At 38.2% G+C, this 18,522-nt stretch overlaps 1 protein-coding gene across 1 annotated transcript in view; it reads left to right on the top strand.

The window, feature by feature from the left end:
- The window catches only part of vegfc (vascular endothelial growth factor c), a 55,014-nt gene extending 48,946 nt beyond the window's left edge, over positions 1-6,068 (top strand). The window contains exon 7 of the mRNA XM_017709064.2: positions 4,799-6,068. Coding sequence (XP_017564553.1) covers positions 4,799-4,913 — 115 coding nt within the window. The 3' untranslated portion in view covers positions 4,914-6,068. The remainder of the gene's footprint in view (positions 1-4,798) is intronic.
- The last annotated feature ends 12,454 nt before the right edge of the window (positions 6,069-18,522 follow it).

The raw sequence follows: 18,522 nt of genomic DNA, 5'->3' as shown, positions 1-18,522 counted from the left end.
ACTTTTTTTTCTTTAAAGCTTGCACTAATGATGTCAAAAGTATCTATTTCTGTGCCAAATTTATATATATATATATATATATATATATATATATATATATATATATATATACACACACACACACACACACACAGTTAGGCCCAGAAATATTTGGACAGTGACACAAGTTTTGGCATTTTAGCTGTTTACCAAAACATGTTCAAGATACAGTTGTAAAGTACAGGCTCTCAGCTTTAACTTGAGGCTATTTACATCCTAATTGGAGGAAAGTTTTAGGAATTACAGCTCTTTAATAGGTAGCTGCCTGTTTTTCAAGGGACCAAATGTAATTGGACAATTATTTCAAAAGCTATTTCATTGGCTACATAGGCTATTCCCTTGTTAATCCATCATCAATTAAGCATGTAAAAGGGGTTTATTCCAGGTGTGGCATTTGCGTTTGGAAGCTGTTGCTGTGAACGCACAACATGCAGTCAAAGGAGCTCTCAATGGAAGTGAAACAGACCATTATTAGGCTGAAAAAAAGAAATTCATCAGAGAGATAGCAGAAATGTTAGGAGTGGCCAAATCAACAGATTGGTACTTTCTGGGAAAAAAGATCGCACTGGTGAGCTCGGGAACTCAAAAAGGCCTGGATGTCCACAGAAAACAACAGTGGTGGATGATCACAGAATCCTTTCCATGGTGAAGAAAAAACCCTTCACAATATCCACCCAAGTGAAGAACACTCTCCAGGAAGTAGGTGTGTCAGTATCTAAGTCTACCATAAAGAGAAGACTTCATGAGAGCAAATACAGAGGGTTCACCACAAGGTGCAAACCATTAATCAGCCTCAAAAATAGAAAGGCCAGATTAGACTTTGCCAAAAAACATCTAAAGAAGCCAGCCCAGTTCTGGAACAGCATTCTTTGGACAGATGAAAGTAAAATCAACCTGTACCAGAATGGTGGGAAGGAGAAAGTATGGAGAAGGCTTGGAATGGCTCATGATCCAAAGCACACCACATCCTCTGTAAATCCTGGTGGAGGCAGTGTGATGGCATGGGCATGCATGGCTTCCAATGGCACTGGGTCACTAGTGTTTATTGATGATGTGACATAAGACAAAAGCAGCCGGATGAATTCTGACATGTACAGGGATATACTTTCTGCTCAGATTCAACTAAATGCAGCAAGGTTGATTGGACGTCGCTTCGCAGTACAGATAGACAATGACCCAAAACATACTGTAAAAGCAACCCAGGAGTTTTTAAGGCAAAGAAGTGGAATATTCTGCAACAGCCGAGTCAATCACCAGATCTCAACCCGATTGAGCACACATTTCACTTGCTTAAGACAAAACATAAGGCAGAAAGACCCACAAACAAGCAACAACTGAAGACAGCTGCAGTAAAGGCCTGGCAAAGCATCACAAAAGAGGAAACCCAGCGTATGGTGATGTCCATGGGTTCCAGACTTCAGGGATTCATTGCCTGCAAAGGATTCTCAACAAAGTATTAAAAATGAACATTTTGTTTATGGTTAGGGTTAGGGTTAGTTCATTTGTCCAGTTACTTTTGAGCCCCTGAAATGAGGAGGCTTTGTAGAAAAATGGTTGCAATTCCTAAACATAAAAGATATTTTTTTCCAACCCCTTAAATTAAATCTGAAAGTCTACACTTCAATTGCGTCTCAGTTTTTTTCATTTCAGATTCAGATTCAGATTCCTTTATTGATCCCAGGGGGAAATTGCAGTTGTTACAGTTGCAGCCATTTATGTAAAAATAAACACTTTATTAATAATTTAAGACAATATAGAGAAATTTGCAGTATGTACACAAGATTTAAGTACTTATGAATATAGTAAGGTGGTGGTGATTGTGATAGTAATATAAAAAATCAGGTATAAAGCAGTTACAATTATTTAAATTATTTAAATTAGTTAGTGTCCTTCTGAGTTATTGCACACACAATTGTTATTATTGCACCTATGAACAGTTTCGTATTGAGTTTTGTGAATCACACACTGAGGGAGGAGTTATAGAGTTTGATGGCCACAGGTAAGAATGACTTCCTGTGGAGCTCTGTGGTGCATTTTGGTAGAGTGAGTCTTGAGCTGAATGAGCTCTTGTGTCTCATACATTTCAGAAGATTGGGTCACTGTGCAAATATTTCTGTGTGTGTGTGTGTGTGTGTGTGTGTGTGTGTGTATGTATGCACAAAATATAGACAACATTACTATTATTGTAAATCATTACCAGTTAAATGGTTAGTCATTGTAGATTTTAATAGCATAGTTTGTAAATGAATTTAGCTACTATGGGTATCAACTGTTGCTTGGTATAGAAAGCACTATACTGTGAGACTTTTGCAATTCTAATAACGTATGTGTCTTGTGGTAGCATATATCACTTATGAAATCGGTCATGTCTTAGTGGAGTCTCTGGTTACGAGTGTTGATGAGTCTTGATTCTTAAGTAGACAATTTCAGTCTAGATACACGTTGCACCTGTTTTGTTTGACATGGCTTCAGATGTTGAGCCTTTCAATACTGAAAACCTTTGGTCTCCTTTTGAAATGCAGCAAATGCAGTAAGTACAGTGCTTAAAATAAAGGGGCAAAACTATTTAAAACAATTGGTTAAACTATATTGTTTTTAGGTGTGCTAGCTAACTATAGTAATAGCTAATCTAGCTGAACTAAGTTTAAAGGAACAAAATGCACATTTTAATAAAACTTGAGCTGGTAACTTAGTTAAATTAACCATTGTTATATATATAGTTTTGCCTCTTTTAAACACCACATTTACTGCGTGTAGTGCTTTGTTCTCTCTGTTAAACTGGAGGTCTGTAATGAGAAGCTTGTTCTTTGAAGCCATATCAAACCTGGCATTACTATGAGTTGCGAGGAGAATGGAATGACAGAAATTACTGCTGTTTACCTTTCCTGATTTCTGCCTCTAGGCTGTGGTCACAACGACTCAGGGGAGCTGTTCTCATAACTAGCTCCAGGCCCAGAGCGAGTTTAACTTTCCTGCTGCTCTGGGGTATTGCTCACGTTTTTAACACTTTCCCCTAAAGGATGACTTAGACTGAAAGTGCAGTGAACTACATAAAGTACTTTTTTTCTTTCTAGCCAAATTTAATGAGTCTTGAGTCTCAGTCAAGTCATGAGCCAAATAAGCACAAGTCAAGTTGCGAGACAAGTCAACATCTCACTGGAGTCTGAGGCGCTTACTCAAATCTAAGTATCTGGCATGAACGCACATGTATTTGCTGTGTGGTTTTTGTGGTTAAAAACTAAATAACATCTTGTCTATACTTTCTTTAAAAGCATACAAACTGTGTTATTGCAAAGGTACAAAGCATAAGCTTCACGTTCAGGATAGTGCCTAAATTATGCTAACTGTATTAATGTTATGGCACATTGGTGCTGTGGCCTCACAGCAAGAAGGCCCTGGGTTTGATTCCCTGGCTAAGCGACGAGGGTTCTTTCTGTGTAGAGCTTGCATGTTCTCCATGTGTCTGTGTGGGTTTCTTCCCACAGACCAAAGACATGCAGTCGGACCAACTGGACTCGCTAAATTGCTCCTAGGTGTGGGTGTGAATGTGTATGTCTGTCTGCCCTGCAATGGACTGGTGACCTGTCCAGTGTGTATCCTGCCTTCCACCCAATAATTGCTGGGATAGGCTCCAGCTCCCCCTATGACCAAGAAGAATAAGCATCTTAGAAGATGTGCGTGCGCTCCAGTCGAACTGTCAGTTTATATTGAGCAGAGCGAAGAACGAGTGCTTCAATGAAATTCACATTGGCCATTAACACCAATGTGTCATAGGAATCATCTGTCGATCCCGTCTCACTTAATTATTATGATTGACTTTAAATCAGTGACTTTAAATCAGTTTAGTTTAATTTACACAAAAAGCAAGTAGAACATTTTTCTAATGATGTTTTAAATTCAGAAAAAATCTAATAAAATCAAATAAAAGATGCACTTGGTTCAGATGCATGTGGCAGTAGCTAAACCAGTGTAGTTCTCTGTAATTGAACTAGGAGAATGTTTCTTAACTACAGCTGAGCACAATCTCTCTGCTGTCAGATCAGGATTTTTGCTTTTTCTTCAGGACTTTTAGCTTATTCTTGATGAGCAGAACACAATGGCACGTTGTCTTTTTGCTGATTTTTTTTATCTAAACGGTCAAGGCCTATTACCTTATGAAAGTTGATTTATGCTTAACTTAATGTAGCTGGTATCATGAATCTGCCAGTGAGCTAATATTACTGTTTGGATTTTATTATCAATCTACATCTTAACAGTACAAAATGGTCAGTTGGTTAGCTTTCTGTGTTGAAATAAATATTTTGTCAATGATGCAACTGATTTGCAGTAAATTGATAACTTGGCCAAAAATCAAAATACAGTTTTCTCCATACCCTAGGTGTCATAGACAAAAAATGGATAAAAGTATGAACAAAATTCAGGCTTCAAGATGGTTTCTGCAAGTGATTTTAGAAACTAGTCTATTTGAGATGTCTGATGCAGTTTAAGACAAGTGTGCGATGATCTAGGCATGAAGTGTTCATGATTCTAATTGGTAGGGAATAAGCTTCTCTTACTTGTAGCTACACATAAAATTAAGGAAGCAAACGTCAAGTATCAACATGCCTTGGCTGATTAACTGCATTTGGGAAACTGTGCAGGTTTGAATTTTGAGTGAAACATTTAATTTGAAGCGTTAATTTGAACAAATTTAATAAGTGTTACAAGCACAGCGTTCACACAGCATCTGTGTTTAAAACTCATCTCTTTTTTTTACCAGTTGCTACAGACTGCCATGTCAAGTGGACCCCAAGAGGCGGCGATGTGAGGAGGGTTTATTCTTCAGCGATGAAATCTGTCACTGCATCCCCAATTACTGGAGGAGACCTAATTAAGCGATGTTAACGGACCAGCTAACAGAGCTAACAGAACACAGAGACGCTAACGTTATGAAGCGGCCCTCAGGGTGCCTGCTGCTAAATGGACTCTCTTCCGCTGGTCCCGTAGGCTGCCACGCAGTAGTGATGGCATTAATGGGGACTCGCTGTAAAAGACATTTGATTGTAACCCCAAATATGAGATGAGGGGATGCGAGCTTACTTTGAACTTGATCACCATGAGAGATTTTAAAGGCTGGAGCCATTTTATTTTCTACGTCTTTTAATTGATTTGTTTACTCATTATTTGTCAGATATTGATTATATAATTTATTGCCACTAAATGTTTTGAAACATATTTGTTCATAGCGATTTCAAATCTTTGCAAAGGAAATACACTGTGATCAATATTTTTGTATCATGTGGTCCCGTAAAATAAAATATAAAGTTGTATTATATATTGTTAACTTATTTATGAGCTAGTCTATCATACTGAAATAGTACAGATAATACAAAATGATGCAAATGTATTCAGTTATGACCACTAGGACTTCTGTATATTGTATCCATCTATCAGAGTAAAGTGTCATCTGACAATTTATTGACAGTACCGTTCACCACATAGATACACAAGTATCAGCCCTTTGCGGAATATACAAGTTGATCATTTGTGACAGACTTCAGTGTGCTGCAAGTTGTCCGTTTCAAGGACGTTCCTTATAAGGACCAGCAGAGTGGGGGGAGTGTGGAAAAAATGCAGGATCTCATTATGGTGTGTATAAAGGAAACACAGCGTGTTAGCATCATGGAGCATCAATGGCCAAACTGTTCTCTGTCTCGCAGATAAACGTTTTATATCTCGTGCCTGCAGTAAAACACATCACCCGGGCATCCTTTGCACCACTGTCTTATGCAGGATAGAGAGCAAAGACACACCTTCATCCAAAGAGGCCTGCACACAGGAAGAGAAAAATGGACCTTTATAAGTGATTGATTTGCTTGTTTGCCACTGTTGGTTGTATCTTTTGTAGTTAGTGTGAGTGGGCTTGTGTACTCTGAAAGAGAGAGAGAGCAGATTGAGAGAACTGTGTGTATCCCTCTTTCTTCCAAACATTCCTACATTGTCTGCACTGTAAATATAATAAATCATTTCTGCTTCCACCCCAAACTAGACACAGGCGTCTACCATATGTATGTTTGTGTGTATGTGGTTTCTGTGTTCATGTTTCTAGATAATGTCCTCTGTAGTTAAATTCAGTACCCCCACATATACACAGACACATCCACAGACACCCGTCACCAGTACTGTTCCTTGTCTATAGAGCAGTTCAAATGTAAAGTTACACCACTGCCTTTGTTCCATATATACCACTACATCACAACCCCAGCCCCTACCTATCTCTCTCTCTTTCTCAGTATCTTTCTCATATATACACTGTCAAAAGTCTGGATACATTTCACGGTTATTAGGTGAAAGCTTCAAAACTATGAAATAGTATGTTCATATAGTATGTTTTATACATTATATTGTTCAGTCCGGTGCACCAAAGATACCTGGATGATATACTGGTCAGGACAAATATTCCAGCATGCAGTGAGAGCTGTAAAATGCTACAGGGTGCCCTCAGGTAAGTCCTCCATGAATGGGGGTGAATGGAGCTAAACAGCTAAAACAAAAAATGTAACTTGTTTGTAACCACTTTTGCAGGACTAAAAGTTTAAAGTTTTGGGCATTAGGACACTTCCATTAGTGGTACTGAGTGCTGATTGATTGTTAAGCTGATCAGCTCATGGATTCATTGACGTCATAAATGTACATGAGGCACCATTATATAATAACTGGAGTTCAAAAGCACTCAAAAAGGGCAGCAGTGCCGAAATATTTTATGCTGTCCTGTGTTCACAAAATGCATTTTCTATATAAAAAATGATCACACATTCACAAACTGATTTTGCACAAAAGCTCCATTGTAGCCCATTCATTTTCTACTCAATAAGGAGTGCCCTCTAGTGTCTGACAAACCGGGTAGACATTACTAAGACATTATTCGTCATTGCGCATTGGCTAATACTGCATCATAAAATACAATGCAGTTCATTTTAAGATCATTTAACTACTAACTTAACTGCCTGGTTAGCTCTGAACAATTTATTTGTCCGGGTTTCAGCCTAGTATGGATCAATGGATAAATGAAATGAAAGGAAGTAAACTGTCCTACCACTGTAGTCAGTGTAATGCTGAAGCCCCATCGTTTTTCTTTGATGGTCTTGAGGTGGGTTTGCTCATCTATTTAATAAAGTTAACTTAATGCCTAGATAAATGGGGCAGATCTTGCTATGGATTTGATGGCATAGTCCATGATGTTGGCAGTCTAAGTACAGCACAGAGCTTTTGTGTCATACTGGGTGATAGATAGATAGATAGATAGATAGATAGATAGATAGATAGATAGATAGATAGATACTTTATTGATCCCGAAGGAAATTTAGCAATATATTATATTGTATATATAATATATTATATTGCTATATTGTATACTACTGATGGAAAGTAGCATACAGTATACAGTACACAGTATGATATTTTAAACACAGCCACAGAGACTATGGTTGCAATTCTACATTTCCCAACTCTGAATTTCACACAATTTCCAAATAAAAACTATTTGTTTTTAAAAAATGATTAATTAATCATCCATCCATCCATCCATCCATCCATTTTCTAAGCCGCTTCTCTGTCAGGGTCGCTGGGGGTGTGATTAATTAATCAATTAATTAATAATTTTTATTTTTTTTTTGTTCTTTGATTGCTTATGAGTATGTAATACATTCTTATATTTGTCTATTTTAAGTATAAACCTTGAGATCAAAATATCTTTTAAGAAAACTGAAAAAAGCACATAATCAGGTAAAGACCAGGGCTTTATTTATTACAGTAATTTACATTAAAATTAGGAACTTTTTTACTTCCCCAGGTACATTTTGGAAATAAAAAGTTGGGTGGTAACAGTGGCAATATATACAACCACACATCCTGTTTAGGAGGCATAACTGAATGGAAAAGCTGTGTGGTACTGACTCATCCTCGGTTCCTTTTGGCATTCTAATGAGAACCCCTGTAGCCTGGAATCAAACTGAGCAAACCATCAGCTACATCCGCAGCACTGTTTTGATAAAAGCACTGCAGAATAACTAGAAACAGCCCTCAAGCACTCTATTCAGGCCAGCCGAGTGGGAGGGAGGGTGTGGTGGACCAAGTCCAGCCTGATTTCCCTTTTCTGTCCCGTTTGGCCTGGCTGCTCTGACAGCTGAAGAAGAGGATAAAGTTTACATTTCATTCTATTGAAGTCATAACGGGCCTAGGTTTCATGTTTGGTGTTTGTATGTTCTGCTAAACAAGAAACGAAAACAGTCCTGAGGACGGCACAGACAGCCAACTAAATAAATGAGTGTCTTGTTTCTTGTTGAGTGAAAATTCTTGAGTTACACACATCCAAGCAAGAATGTTTACACAAAATAAACACAAGCAGCAGCCAAAGTACAGTAAAACAAAACTTCTCCCAGGGGAAATCACAAAGTCATGTACATGTCTGACTATATATAAAAACAATGACTGGTCATCCAAAAATATCATATCAGTGGTGCTGAAAACATCTATTTATAATATAATCTATAATATAAACTATATATATGTATATGCATACAGGCACATGCATGTGTGTGTGGTCCTGGAGGTTTTGGCCAGCAGCCATCAAATAAACCCACCAGTCCATAAAACCATAATGGCTGGAAGTTTGACTGATCTGAACAGGGTCCTGTATCAAACACCTGGCTTCACTTACTTGTTACTTTTCAAGATTGTGCTCTGAAACTGAGATCAGGTGTACATTCCTAATTTCTGTACAAATACCTTTCACAAAGACAGTTAATTGAATAACTGAACCAAAACATGGCTCAGAGTACATAGAAGCCAGCATAGTCTGCATGCCTGTAGTTTGCATGCCACACCAGTTTCCATTTATTCCTAAGTGCCTAAGCACCTTTTCTGAACTAGCCTTTTGAGAGAAACCTATGCTGTTTTTGTTTGTTGTTTTTTTTTTTTTCTCGAGTTATTCAGGAATGTGAATGAATCTGGAAGGCCTGTGTTGTCTGTGGCTCCATGGGGGAATGCACAGTGAGTTTATTTTCTCAGCTGATTGTAGGGTCTGGCTTTTTCCTACCTATGGTGTTACAGAGGAATTAAAGGCCATCTGAACCCTGAACCCCCTCCCTCACCCCACCAACTGCATTGCAGCACCACCAGCCTCCTTTCACCCTTGTGCAGCTCTGGGCTTCAGCTTGGATATTCAACAGTGGCATCACATTTCATACGAAATTGTCCCAACTCGGACAGTCCTCATTTGTGCAGGGCCCTCAGTGTGCCTTTATTGTGCCTTTTGATGAAATCTGCACTGATGCATACCTGCACTACAGGCTAGCAGAGTGTTGTGGCTAGCATAGAAGAAAGTAAGATCTTGTTATTTAAAATGCATTACTTCATTTATTTACAATGCAGTGAACTTTTTTGCACCCACTGTAGATAAGCAAATTAGCCAATAAAAAGCTACAATATAATATTGTACAATATAATACAATATAACATAGTATAAATCTACAAAATAATTTTTGTAAAGAATGGTAACCCAGCACTGCCCTGTGATGGACTGGCGACTTGTCCAGGGTATATCCTGCCTTCCACCCGACGACTGGTGACTGCTGGGTAGCCCAGCACGCTGCTTAAATCTGTTACAAATAGAGCCCTAAAGCCTGCAGTCCTTCTTCAAGTCAGTAATGTGGTGATGTCAGCCATGTGTGGACCCACAGAGAAAGAGTCCTTAACTAGTTAACAGACTAGTTTTAAAAGAATGCATTTACAACAAACTTGTTTATGTTACGATTGACCCCTCCCAGTCCTGCCCAAATGTTCATGTTAGTCTAGTCCACGTGATTTCTTTGTTTTGATCCCCAGTCCGGCCCCTTGTTTTGTAACTCCGCCCCTGATTGTTCCCACCTATGTTTCCACCTGTGTCCTATTATCCCTTGTGTATTTAAGCCCTGTGTTTGCCCATTGTGTTTGCTGGTCTTTGTTTGATGTGTGTGCTGTTTGTATTGTTTGAAATGTTTTATTCTTGATTGAGATTCTGTGACATTGTCATGTCTGTCCCGTAATCTCTCCGTGTTGGCTACATGAACCTGGACTGTTCTATGAGCCTGGATTTGCCCAAAATAAAACTCGCTTTACTCAGTACATATGTCCACTTCATCGCTCCCAGCCGTCACAACATATCTTCATCGTACTGATCAGGCAGCTGATGGGACACTTTGTGAGCAAACACCAATGAGAGACAGTAATAAGCTAATTAATACAAAATCAACATTTATAGGGTACTTTCTAATGACAAGTGGTTGTCCCAAACCCTAAACCCAAAATTTCAATATATGAAAACAGATCTTACAATTTTTTTGAAGACATTTTGTATTTTCTGCGAAACTTGGCAGATTCTAAATGGCCATAATATGGTGAAAGAGCTCACAGAAAACAAATCAAATTTCACAATCTGAAAAAAATGACACATAATAAATATTCTGTCTCCATTTGGGTAGGTCTGTGACACCGTGGCTCCAGTTTTGGTGAACCTGTACCCATTGTAGCCTCAGCTTTTGTGTTCTTATCTGACAGAAGTGGAACCCAACACGTTCTTCTGTTATTGTAGTCCATCCCCCTCAAGGTTTGTTGGGTTGTGGATTCTGAGATGCTTTTCTGCTTACCACAATTGTATAAAGTTATCTGAGTTACAGAGTTTCTGTCAGATCAAACCAGTTTGGCCAGTTGACTTCTCTCATCAAATAAGGTGTTTCTGTCTGCAGAACTGCAACTCACTGGATGTTTTTCCAGTATTGCACCATTCTGAGTGAACTCTGGAGACCATTTTGTATGAAAATTCCAGGATTTATCAGTAGGTCAGTAGTTATAGAAACACTCAAACCAGGCCATCTGGCACCAACAATTATACCATGGTTAAAATCACTGAGGTCTTTTCTCCATTCTGATGGTTGATGTGGTTCGAGCTACTGGCCCTTATCTGCAAGATTTTGTGCACTGCACTGCTGTCATATGATTGGCTGATGAAATAAAAGCATGACCAAGTAGGTGACTCATAAAGTGCTTGGTGGGTGTATATATAAAAATACACACAGATACATGTACAAGCACGCACACATATGCACTGTGTTGCAATCTTAATAGCGTAAGTATTTTGCCAGGTTTTCATGCAAAATATTAACTCACTGCACTGTTTTGCATTAAGGTTGCCATGACAAAGTACATGATAGCAAGCTTAACATCTGTTTTTTTTTGAGGAGAATTCCACAAAAATGTTTTCATAATTCCGTCTGTAAGATGTAAAGCCATTCAGAGTGGTTTGATGTGAAAAAAGCCATTGTAGAGAAACCATGGTGGTGGTGATAGAAAATAGACATCTAAAGAGTTTTATGCCTCTAATAGCTTCTTCTCAGAAAGTTATTACATGAAATGGCCATGAATACATTGACTGAGACATTGTTTACAAGAGTTTTGAGAAGTTTTTTAAAGCCTTTCATGGTGGAGAGATACATGCATGGCATTGTAAGGCAAATTAGTACCCAACAAAACCGCTACTTTACTGTTATCAACATAACATATAAAAACTCAGGAGTAATGTTCAGTGGTCATTTTGGATACCAAATGAAATGCTATTGTAGACATCGTGACCCCTGGTTCCTATCATCAACATTGTAAAGAAATCAGAATAGGTAAGCTTCTCCATAATGCGCCCCTTCACATCCAACCAATCTGAATGCTTTTATTTACATCTCCGCAACTGAATTATGCAGGAATTTTTAAAAATCTGTTTAATTACCTTTAATCTTGTAATGCTGTGAGCAATTACTTCCTCTCCAATGAACTGCAGTGAACAGTTTGCATCAACACTCAAAAATTGTCTAATTCAAAGTATTCATGTTGGATTATTGTGAATATACTCAATTTTGGCACAATATATCAAAAATGACTTAAAAATTAGTGTTTAATACACAGTTTGCACTTTGTAAGCAGCATAGTGTGAACCTCCCCCTATGATTCTATGCCTTTTTTTATATTTGAAACCTGCATCTGCTACATGCATGCTTCTCCCCACTGATTCAGACAGGGCATGACAAGCCCCCCTGCCCCTCATTGTCTGAAAAACAAATGTGTAAATAGATTGTGAACTCATGGACTGGCCTGGGAAATGGCCTCCGTGTCTTCCCCTGCTTTCACAGGCCATAAATCACGGCTGGAGGTAGACGGGGAAGTGTTGTAGGGGTCACCATTCTAGGCCTCAACTTTGCTTTATGGGGCTGGGCATGCTGGGAAGTGTAGCCACATTGCTGTCACTCACAGTTCTATGACAAGGCCCTAAATGGCCCGATTACAGTTCCTAACTGTTAACTGCTGGCTCTGTGCAAACACAGTGTTAAAAATGCAATTGCTGATTTGAAGTTGAACTGTAGCCCAGTATTATTTGTTGCCAATGATGTGTAGCTGAAATATTTCTGTTTGCTGAGAAATCATATTTACACATTTTTCCCTGTAACCCAAATGTAATCAGTCAGCCAAAAAATGTTTTTGTGACTTAGCTTACTGTTATCTATAACCACATATCCAAAAAAAAGATGCAAATGCAAAAAACAGAACACAATGATGTACAAATCATTTAAACCCTATATGTAATTGAGCATAGTACAAAGACAACATATCAGACGTTGCAAGTGAGATTTTTAAAAAAAATGGCCAGGTGGTTACCACTCTATGAAAGACACTCTGTAAGCAAATAGTGCAACAATTTAATAATAATATGTCTCCACTAACAATTATCAAAGATCCTGGGGATTTAATCACCTACGGTGCATAATATCATTAAAAGATTGAGAGAATCCAGAGAAATCTCTGTATGCGAGGGACACGGCCAACATTGGAAGGCCATGATCTTGGGGGCCCTCAGGTGTCCCTCCATCAAAAACAGACACAATTTTATAGTGGAAATCATTGCATGAGCTCAGGAATGCTTTTGAAAACCACTGTCATTACATATGTACAAATGCAAGTTAAAACTTTACCATGCAGAATATATAATATACCACATATAAACAGGACTGGCCTCTCTGAGCTAATTCAAGGCGGAGTCGGGCGAAGTGAAAAGTGCCTTGTGGTTTGTGTCACATGGTATGGGTGACTTGTGCATCTGTACCATTAATGCTGAACAATATATTCTGGTTTTAGAGCAACATATGCTGCCATCCTGACGTCTTTTTCGGGAAAGGCCTTGTTTATTTCAGCAAGACTATGCCAAACCACATTTTGCATGGCACGGCTCCATAGTAAAAGAGTCTGGGTGCTAAATTGGCCTGCCTGTAGCCCTGATCTATTACCCACTGATAGCATTTGGTGCATTATGAAATGAAAAATATGACAAAACTCAGTTCCCAAACATTTACAGAGTGTTGTTAAATGAAAAGTGCTAAATGAACCTGTCCCTGTCAAAACTAAGTTGCTGGCATCAAAGTCAAAATGAGCATGTTTAAAAAAAACATTTAAATATATATATTTAATTGATTTATTGTCTATGTACAATTTTCAATTAAACTTAGAGTTGAAATAATTTGCACATCATTGTATTCTGTTTTTATTAACATTTTGCACAATGTCCCAACAAAACAGACAAGAAATACATTGCACAGCTAAAAACAGAAGTAGCCACCCCCTTGGATACAAAATTTTGTCCATACCTCTCTCTGTTTTTGTAGATGATATTCTGCAAGTCTTCAAGAGTCACTGGGCTAGATCCATACTACTGTAGTAACAGCACCGCATGGCAGTGATTAGCACTTTTAATGCTTCAGTTTTTCACCAGTGTCCTTGGAGAAAATCAAAATTGACATGTAAATGAGGTCACATTAGAAACCCATGCTAAGGAAAACTGTCAAAATGGACATGATGAAAGAGACAAAAAGAAAAAGAAAAGAAACAAAGAAAAAAAATTCTCAGAAACAGCTATAAATTTGGAGGGGAAAAGTACTGACAAATTATTTGGTAAAGAGGCTTTTAACTTTCAGTCAAGAAAAAAGTTCTTTTTCCCAAAGTATCATAAATGCAATAAACTGCAATTTATTAACATAAATGAAAGCTTTTTCTACACGATAAAAAATATATCGACATGCTGCAATTCTGACAACTATGGCAAGTAAAACCATTTTAGCTTTTACTATCTCTTGTGTTTGATCTCAGGAATTCAGTTTTCACAAAGTTAATAAAAATGAACGTTCAGTTAGGAAATATTTAAGTCTTGATATCAGGAAATCAATTTGCATGTAAAAATGAAAATTACACTAGTAAATATTAAATGTCCAATAGTAAATGTCAGTTCGTTTTTTATTTGTCACAGTGTAAACCAAAATGATTACTTTGTAAAATACATTGTAAGTTGAAAAATATAGAAAAAAAAGCTTAAACAAACTTAGTCTGAACATGTAAACTTGTCTTTACCTATTTGGATTACAAGCAGGAGAGGAAATGCGTAAACAGTGAATCTTGCTCAAGTTTTCTTCTACCTCCAACAGGTTTACTGGGGAAAATTAAAACCAGCATTATATTTTTTGTCATTTTATGCAACACCAACACCTTATGTAAATGAGAATGTGCAAACTTGTTGCAGTGACGCTACTTGCTCTTAAGGTCACCATAAATCTGGCGGTGCTTTTTATGAATCTGTCCCACTGTTTCTTGCTGAGTTACTGACTGCCTGACTGACTGACAACATAGCCCTGGTTGGAACCCACATTCTGAAAAGTATGAAAATTAAATGAAGTGGCATCGCCCACACACTCATAACCCAACACAATACATTCAATCAAATGTGCTATAGGTCAGTTCTTCCTAATAATGGGTGCAGTAACACAGTGGTGTGTTCACAGTATGTTCATTTGAGTCTGACTTCAGTTGCAAACTCACATCACAGTCCAAGCAGTGTTATTCAGCAATGTTTTCACTCTTTCAAGTACCAGTACCTGATGATAAAGTATCCTAGAATGTAAACTGGAATAGTATTTGATGTCAGTCACTATTTAAGAATAATTACTTTGCAAAGTGTTTGTCAATATAACATTATCTACCCCAGAACTTATAATGTTAATGATATTAACCTTTAAGCTTGAAGCTACAGAACATTGAAAGTTTTTGCTTGTATTTTTACACTCTCAAGAGAAAACAGCAAATGTGCTTGCTTTTGCACATGATTCTGTGTAACTCTAGCAAACAGTAGACATTTCTGTGTGTGAGTAGAAGTAATGCTAATGCTAATATGCTAATAACTAGGCTACTATGCTAATTCAGACTAAGAAAGCTAATTAAATCAGTCTTCATAGACTTGTTTGTTACAGTAGTAGCAGAAATAGTAGTAGAGTGACATTATGAAAATATTCCCTATTTCAGGTCAAAAAAGTGGAAAATCCAGAGTGCATCCATCAGACACTGTGGGTAGGTGGACTAAAATGTTCATTTGTAATTCTACATGTAATCTGAGGGTTTTTTTATGTCCAGTAGCATAGATACTTGCAACACAAATGGAATGAAGCTGATGGTAGTTCAGCATACCTAGCCTTGTCTAGTAGATACAATATCAGAAACCACAAAACAAGTCTATATGATCTTACTTTAACAACTTGTTTTATAGTATGTGTGTGATGTACAGGGCTGCCTGTAAACGTTTACATTTTTGTGAGATTTCAGCAAGGTGGGATAGGGGTGGGAACATGTGTGGTATGGTTTAGGCCAGTTTCTGTGTTTCTTTTTTGTTTTATTTTTGGACATTATATTAGTATCAGTTAGTATTACTGTAGTTTTACTAAAAAATACAGTGTTTCCCTAACCTACTATAAAAACATAAAACAGTAGCAACAACATTTAAGCTAGTACGTTCAATATCATTCAGCAAAATATATTGTTAGCTCTCCCCTGAACTTGTCAACCTGCAGAAAGCAGAAGAGAATGCAGAATAAAAACCAGTTAAAAAGAACCTGTTAATGGTAACCATCAGTGCAACACTGTCAAATTCCTCACCTGGCTGCACTTGCTAAGTGCAGATTTTAAAGCTAACAACTGCAAAGTTAAAATAGGTAATGATATCCTGCTTTTAGCTGTTTACCTTAGCTTGTAAGTAAGATAGAAGCATGTTCTTTCTGCAGCATAAACTATGCTGCTATGTGTAGTCATGAACACTGCCCTTGCTATTATTTTGTTCAAGAGCTGTCTTGTCACTTTTCACTTTTTCTTCAGTTCATGTCCATTTGTTGTGTGTTTGGTGAAGGTTTTTTCTATGCATTCACTGTGTTCAGTTTGTGAGCTGTAGTTCTGCTGAACTCTTTCACTAAATTCCTGCTGTCATGGATACTGGTCTCACCTCCACTGATCTAAAACAAACTTTACTTGTATTCAAATAAACCAGTCCAGAGTGTTTGTAATCAGTAAAAAGTATATAACACTCGACAGTAGTAGGAAATGTCATGAGCACCCAGATTAATCAGTAGGTCATTTTGCAGAAAGATGTAAAAATGCATGAGAAATGCCAAGTGTCACGTGACAGCATAAGATTAGACCTAAACATCTCATGGCCAGTGAGTTGGCAGCCTGGATGCATTTAGTGCAATGCTAATTTGGGGATCCATTACTTGTTAGCTACAATAGGCTTGTAGCCTCCAGTGCAAAACTAAGGATACAGTACTTCAAAACACAAACAGGTCTTTGCTGATTGACTACATATGGGGTAAGGAGCAAAATGTGTGAATCTGCTTCATGATTCCTTTAAGATAGACACAAAGTATAGTGCTTTTTGATTAAGCTTCATTCTCAGTGCAGTTTCAGACACAAGGATATTACATCAATGTAGTAAAAGAACCTAAATGTATGGTTTCATTTGTTTAGCTTTTCTTGGACAACACCTGTGCTGGAGAGAGAGAGAGAGAGAGAGAGAGAGAGAGAGAGAGAGAGAGAAAGTATGACCATGTTATCTTAAAGATAACTTATTCCGAAACTCACAGCTCATCACACAGAAAAATAAGAGATATGAATACACCTGATGTGATTTATTGGGAAGGTGATATCATCCAGAGTTACAAGAGGTCTGAAGCAATCTTCCCTTGAAATGGAGTATGGTAGATCCTGGTGTGAACACCCTGTTTTGGCAAAGTCAGTCCCTAAGAGGAGAGAAGCTTGGTCAGCCTGACCTGAGGCTCCAGAGTTCAGCGACTGTTTCCACCCTTCTGACCCCTGTCGCCTCTCCTATCCTTCCAGCTTCAGCTCCTTTTCCTGACCTGGAGCTCAAGCCAAACTCCCCCACCCCACTAGCACTGGCTTTGAGTCAGGCACAAGCAACTGCCCAGTTCTTCCTTCAGCTCTGCCTGCAGCTATCACACATTCGGTTCTATTTTAAATCATTATAATAGATCAATGGGTTTGAAGCAGTGGTCACCAACACACCTCCTGGAGATCTACCTTTCTAGAATGTTTAGTTCTAGCCCTAATGAATCAGAACTGGGGGTACATCTGCTTACAAAGCTGATTAGCCAGTCTCAGATTAGCCAGATCACATAAGCCATAAGTCAAACCTGTCCATTCATATCTATTGATCTATTTGTCTATCTGAGCAGTGTTTCTTTTTTCAGAGGCTACTTACAAGTTGTCTGAGGTGTTTTGGGGTTTCAGAATTTTATGCGGAAGATATTTTTTTGGTGACCACTAGTTTAGAGGAAAAGGAGCTGGACATTGCATTATTCTGCCATCCCTTTCTCTCAGCGAGTCCATCAATCAGAAACCTGACTCCAACTCTTAGCATCCCACACGCACATCTTGAAAGACACGTCCAACATATGTCAACAGAGATCTGAGATTTTTCTTTTTTTTTTTCCTAACCTGAGCCTACCACCCCTCAGCCAGCCGGAGCAGCGTGACCTCTACGGAGGGGCGGCTGGAACTGGAGCGATAGGAAGCCTCGGCCCTCACCAATGGGCCTGTTTGCTTAGCTCGTGGGAAAGGGAAGTCATTAAGGGGTAATGTAAAATTAATCGAAAGAGCCAGAAAGGGAGGATGTGGACATTGGCAAGGTGAGGGAGTGTGTTTTTCCTGTGACAATGAAAAGCCTCCATACATCCACCTGTAAAGCAAATAACCAAATACTGGAGTTAATGAACGCCTAGAAGCATTTCCTTCTTAACCGGCATTTGAGAGTATAAATGTAGCATGGAGTTGCTGCTACAAATGGATGTTTCTTTTGAAAAGAGACACACTACAGCCAAGTCTTGATAAAGCAAGACTTTTTAAGTTGCCAAACCATAACCAGACTGAATCAGTTCATGCAGGCATGATTCAATTTACACTTCTTGTGACAAAAAGACAAAAACAAAACTAAACAGTGCTTTTGAACATGCACTGAAAAAATAGTTAGTTGAATTTACATGATTCAAGTGTCAAACGGCACATGAACAAAATGTGTTACATCTTGTTGCATTTTGAAATCAT

The sequence above is a fragment of the Pygocentrus nattereri genome, chromosome 5, assembly GCF_015220715.1.
Source record: "Pygocentrus nattereri isolate fPygNat1 chromosome 5, fPygNat1.pri, whole genome shotgun sequence".
NCBI classification, from domain to species: Eukaryota; Metazoa; Chordata; class Actinopteri; order Characiformes; family Serrasalmidae; genus Pygocentrus; species Pygocentrus nattereri.
This window is presented reverse-complemented; position numbering and strand designations above follow the sequence as displayed.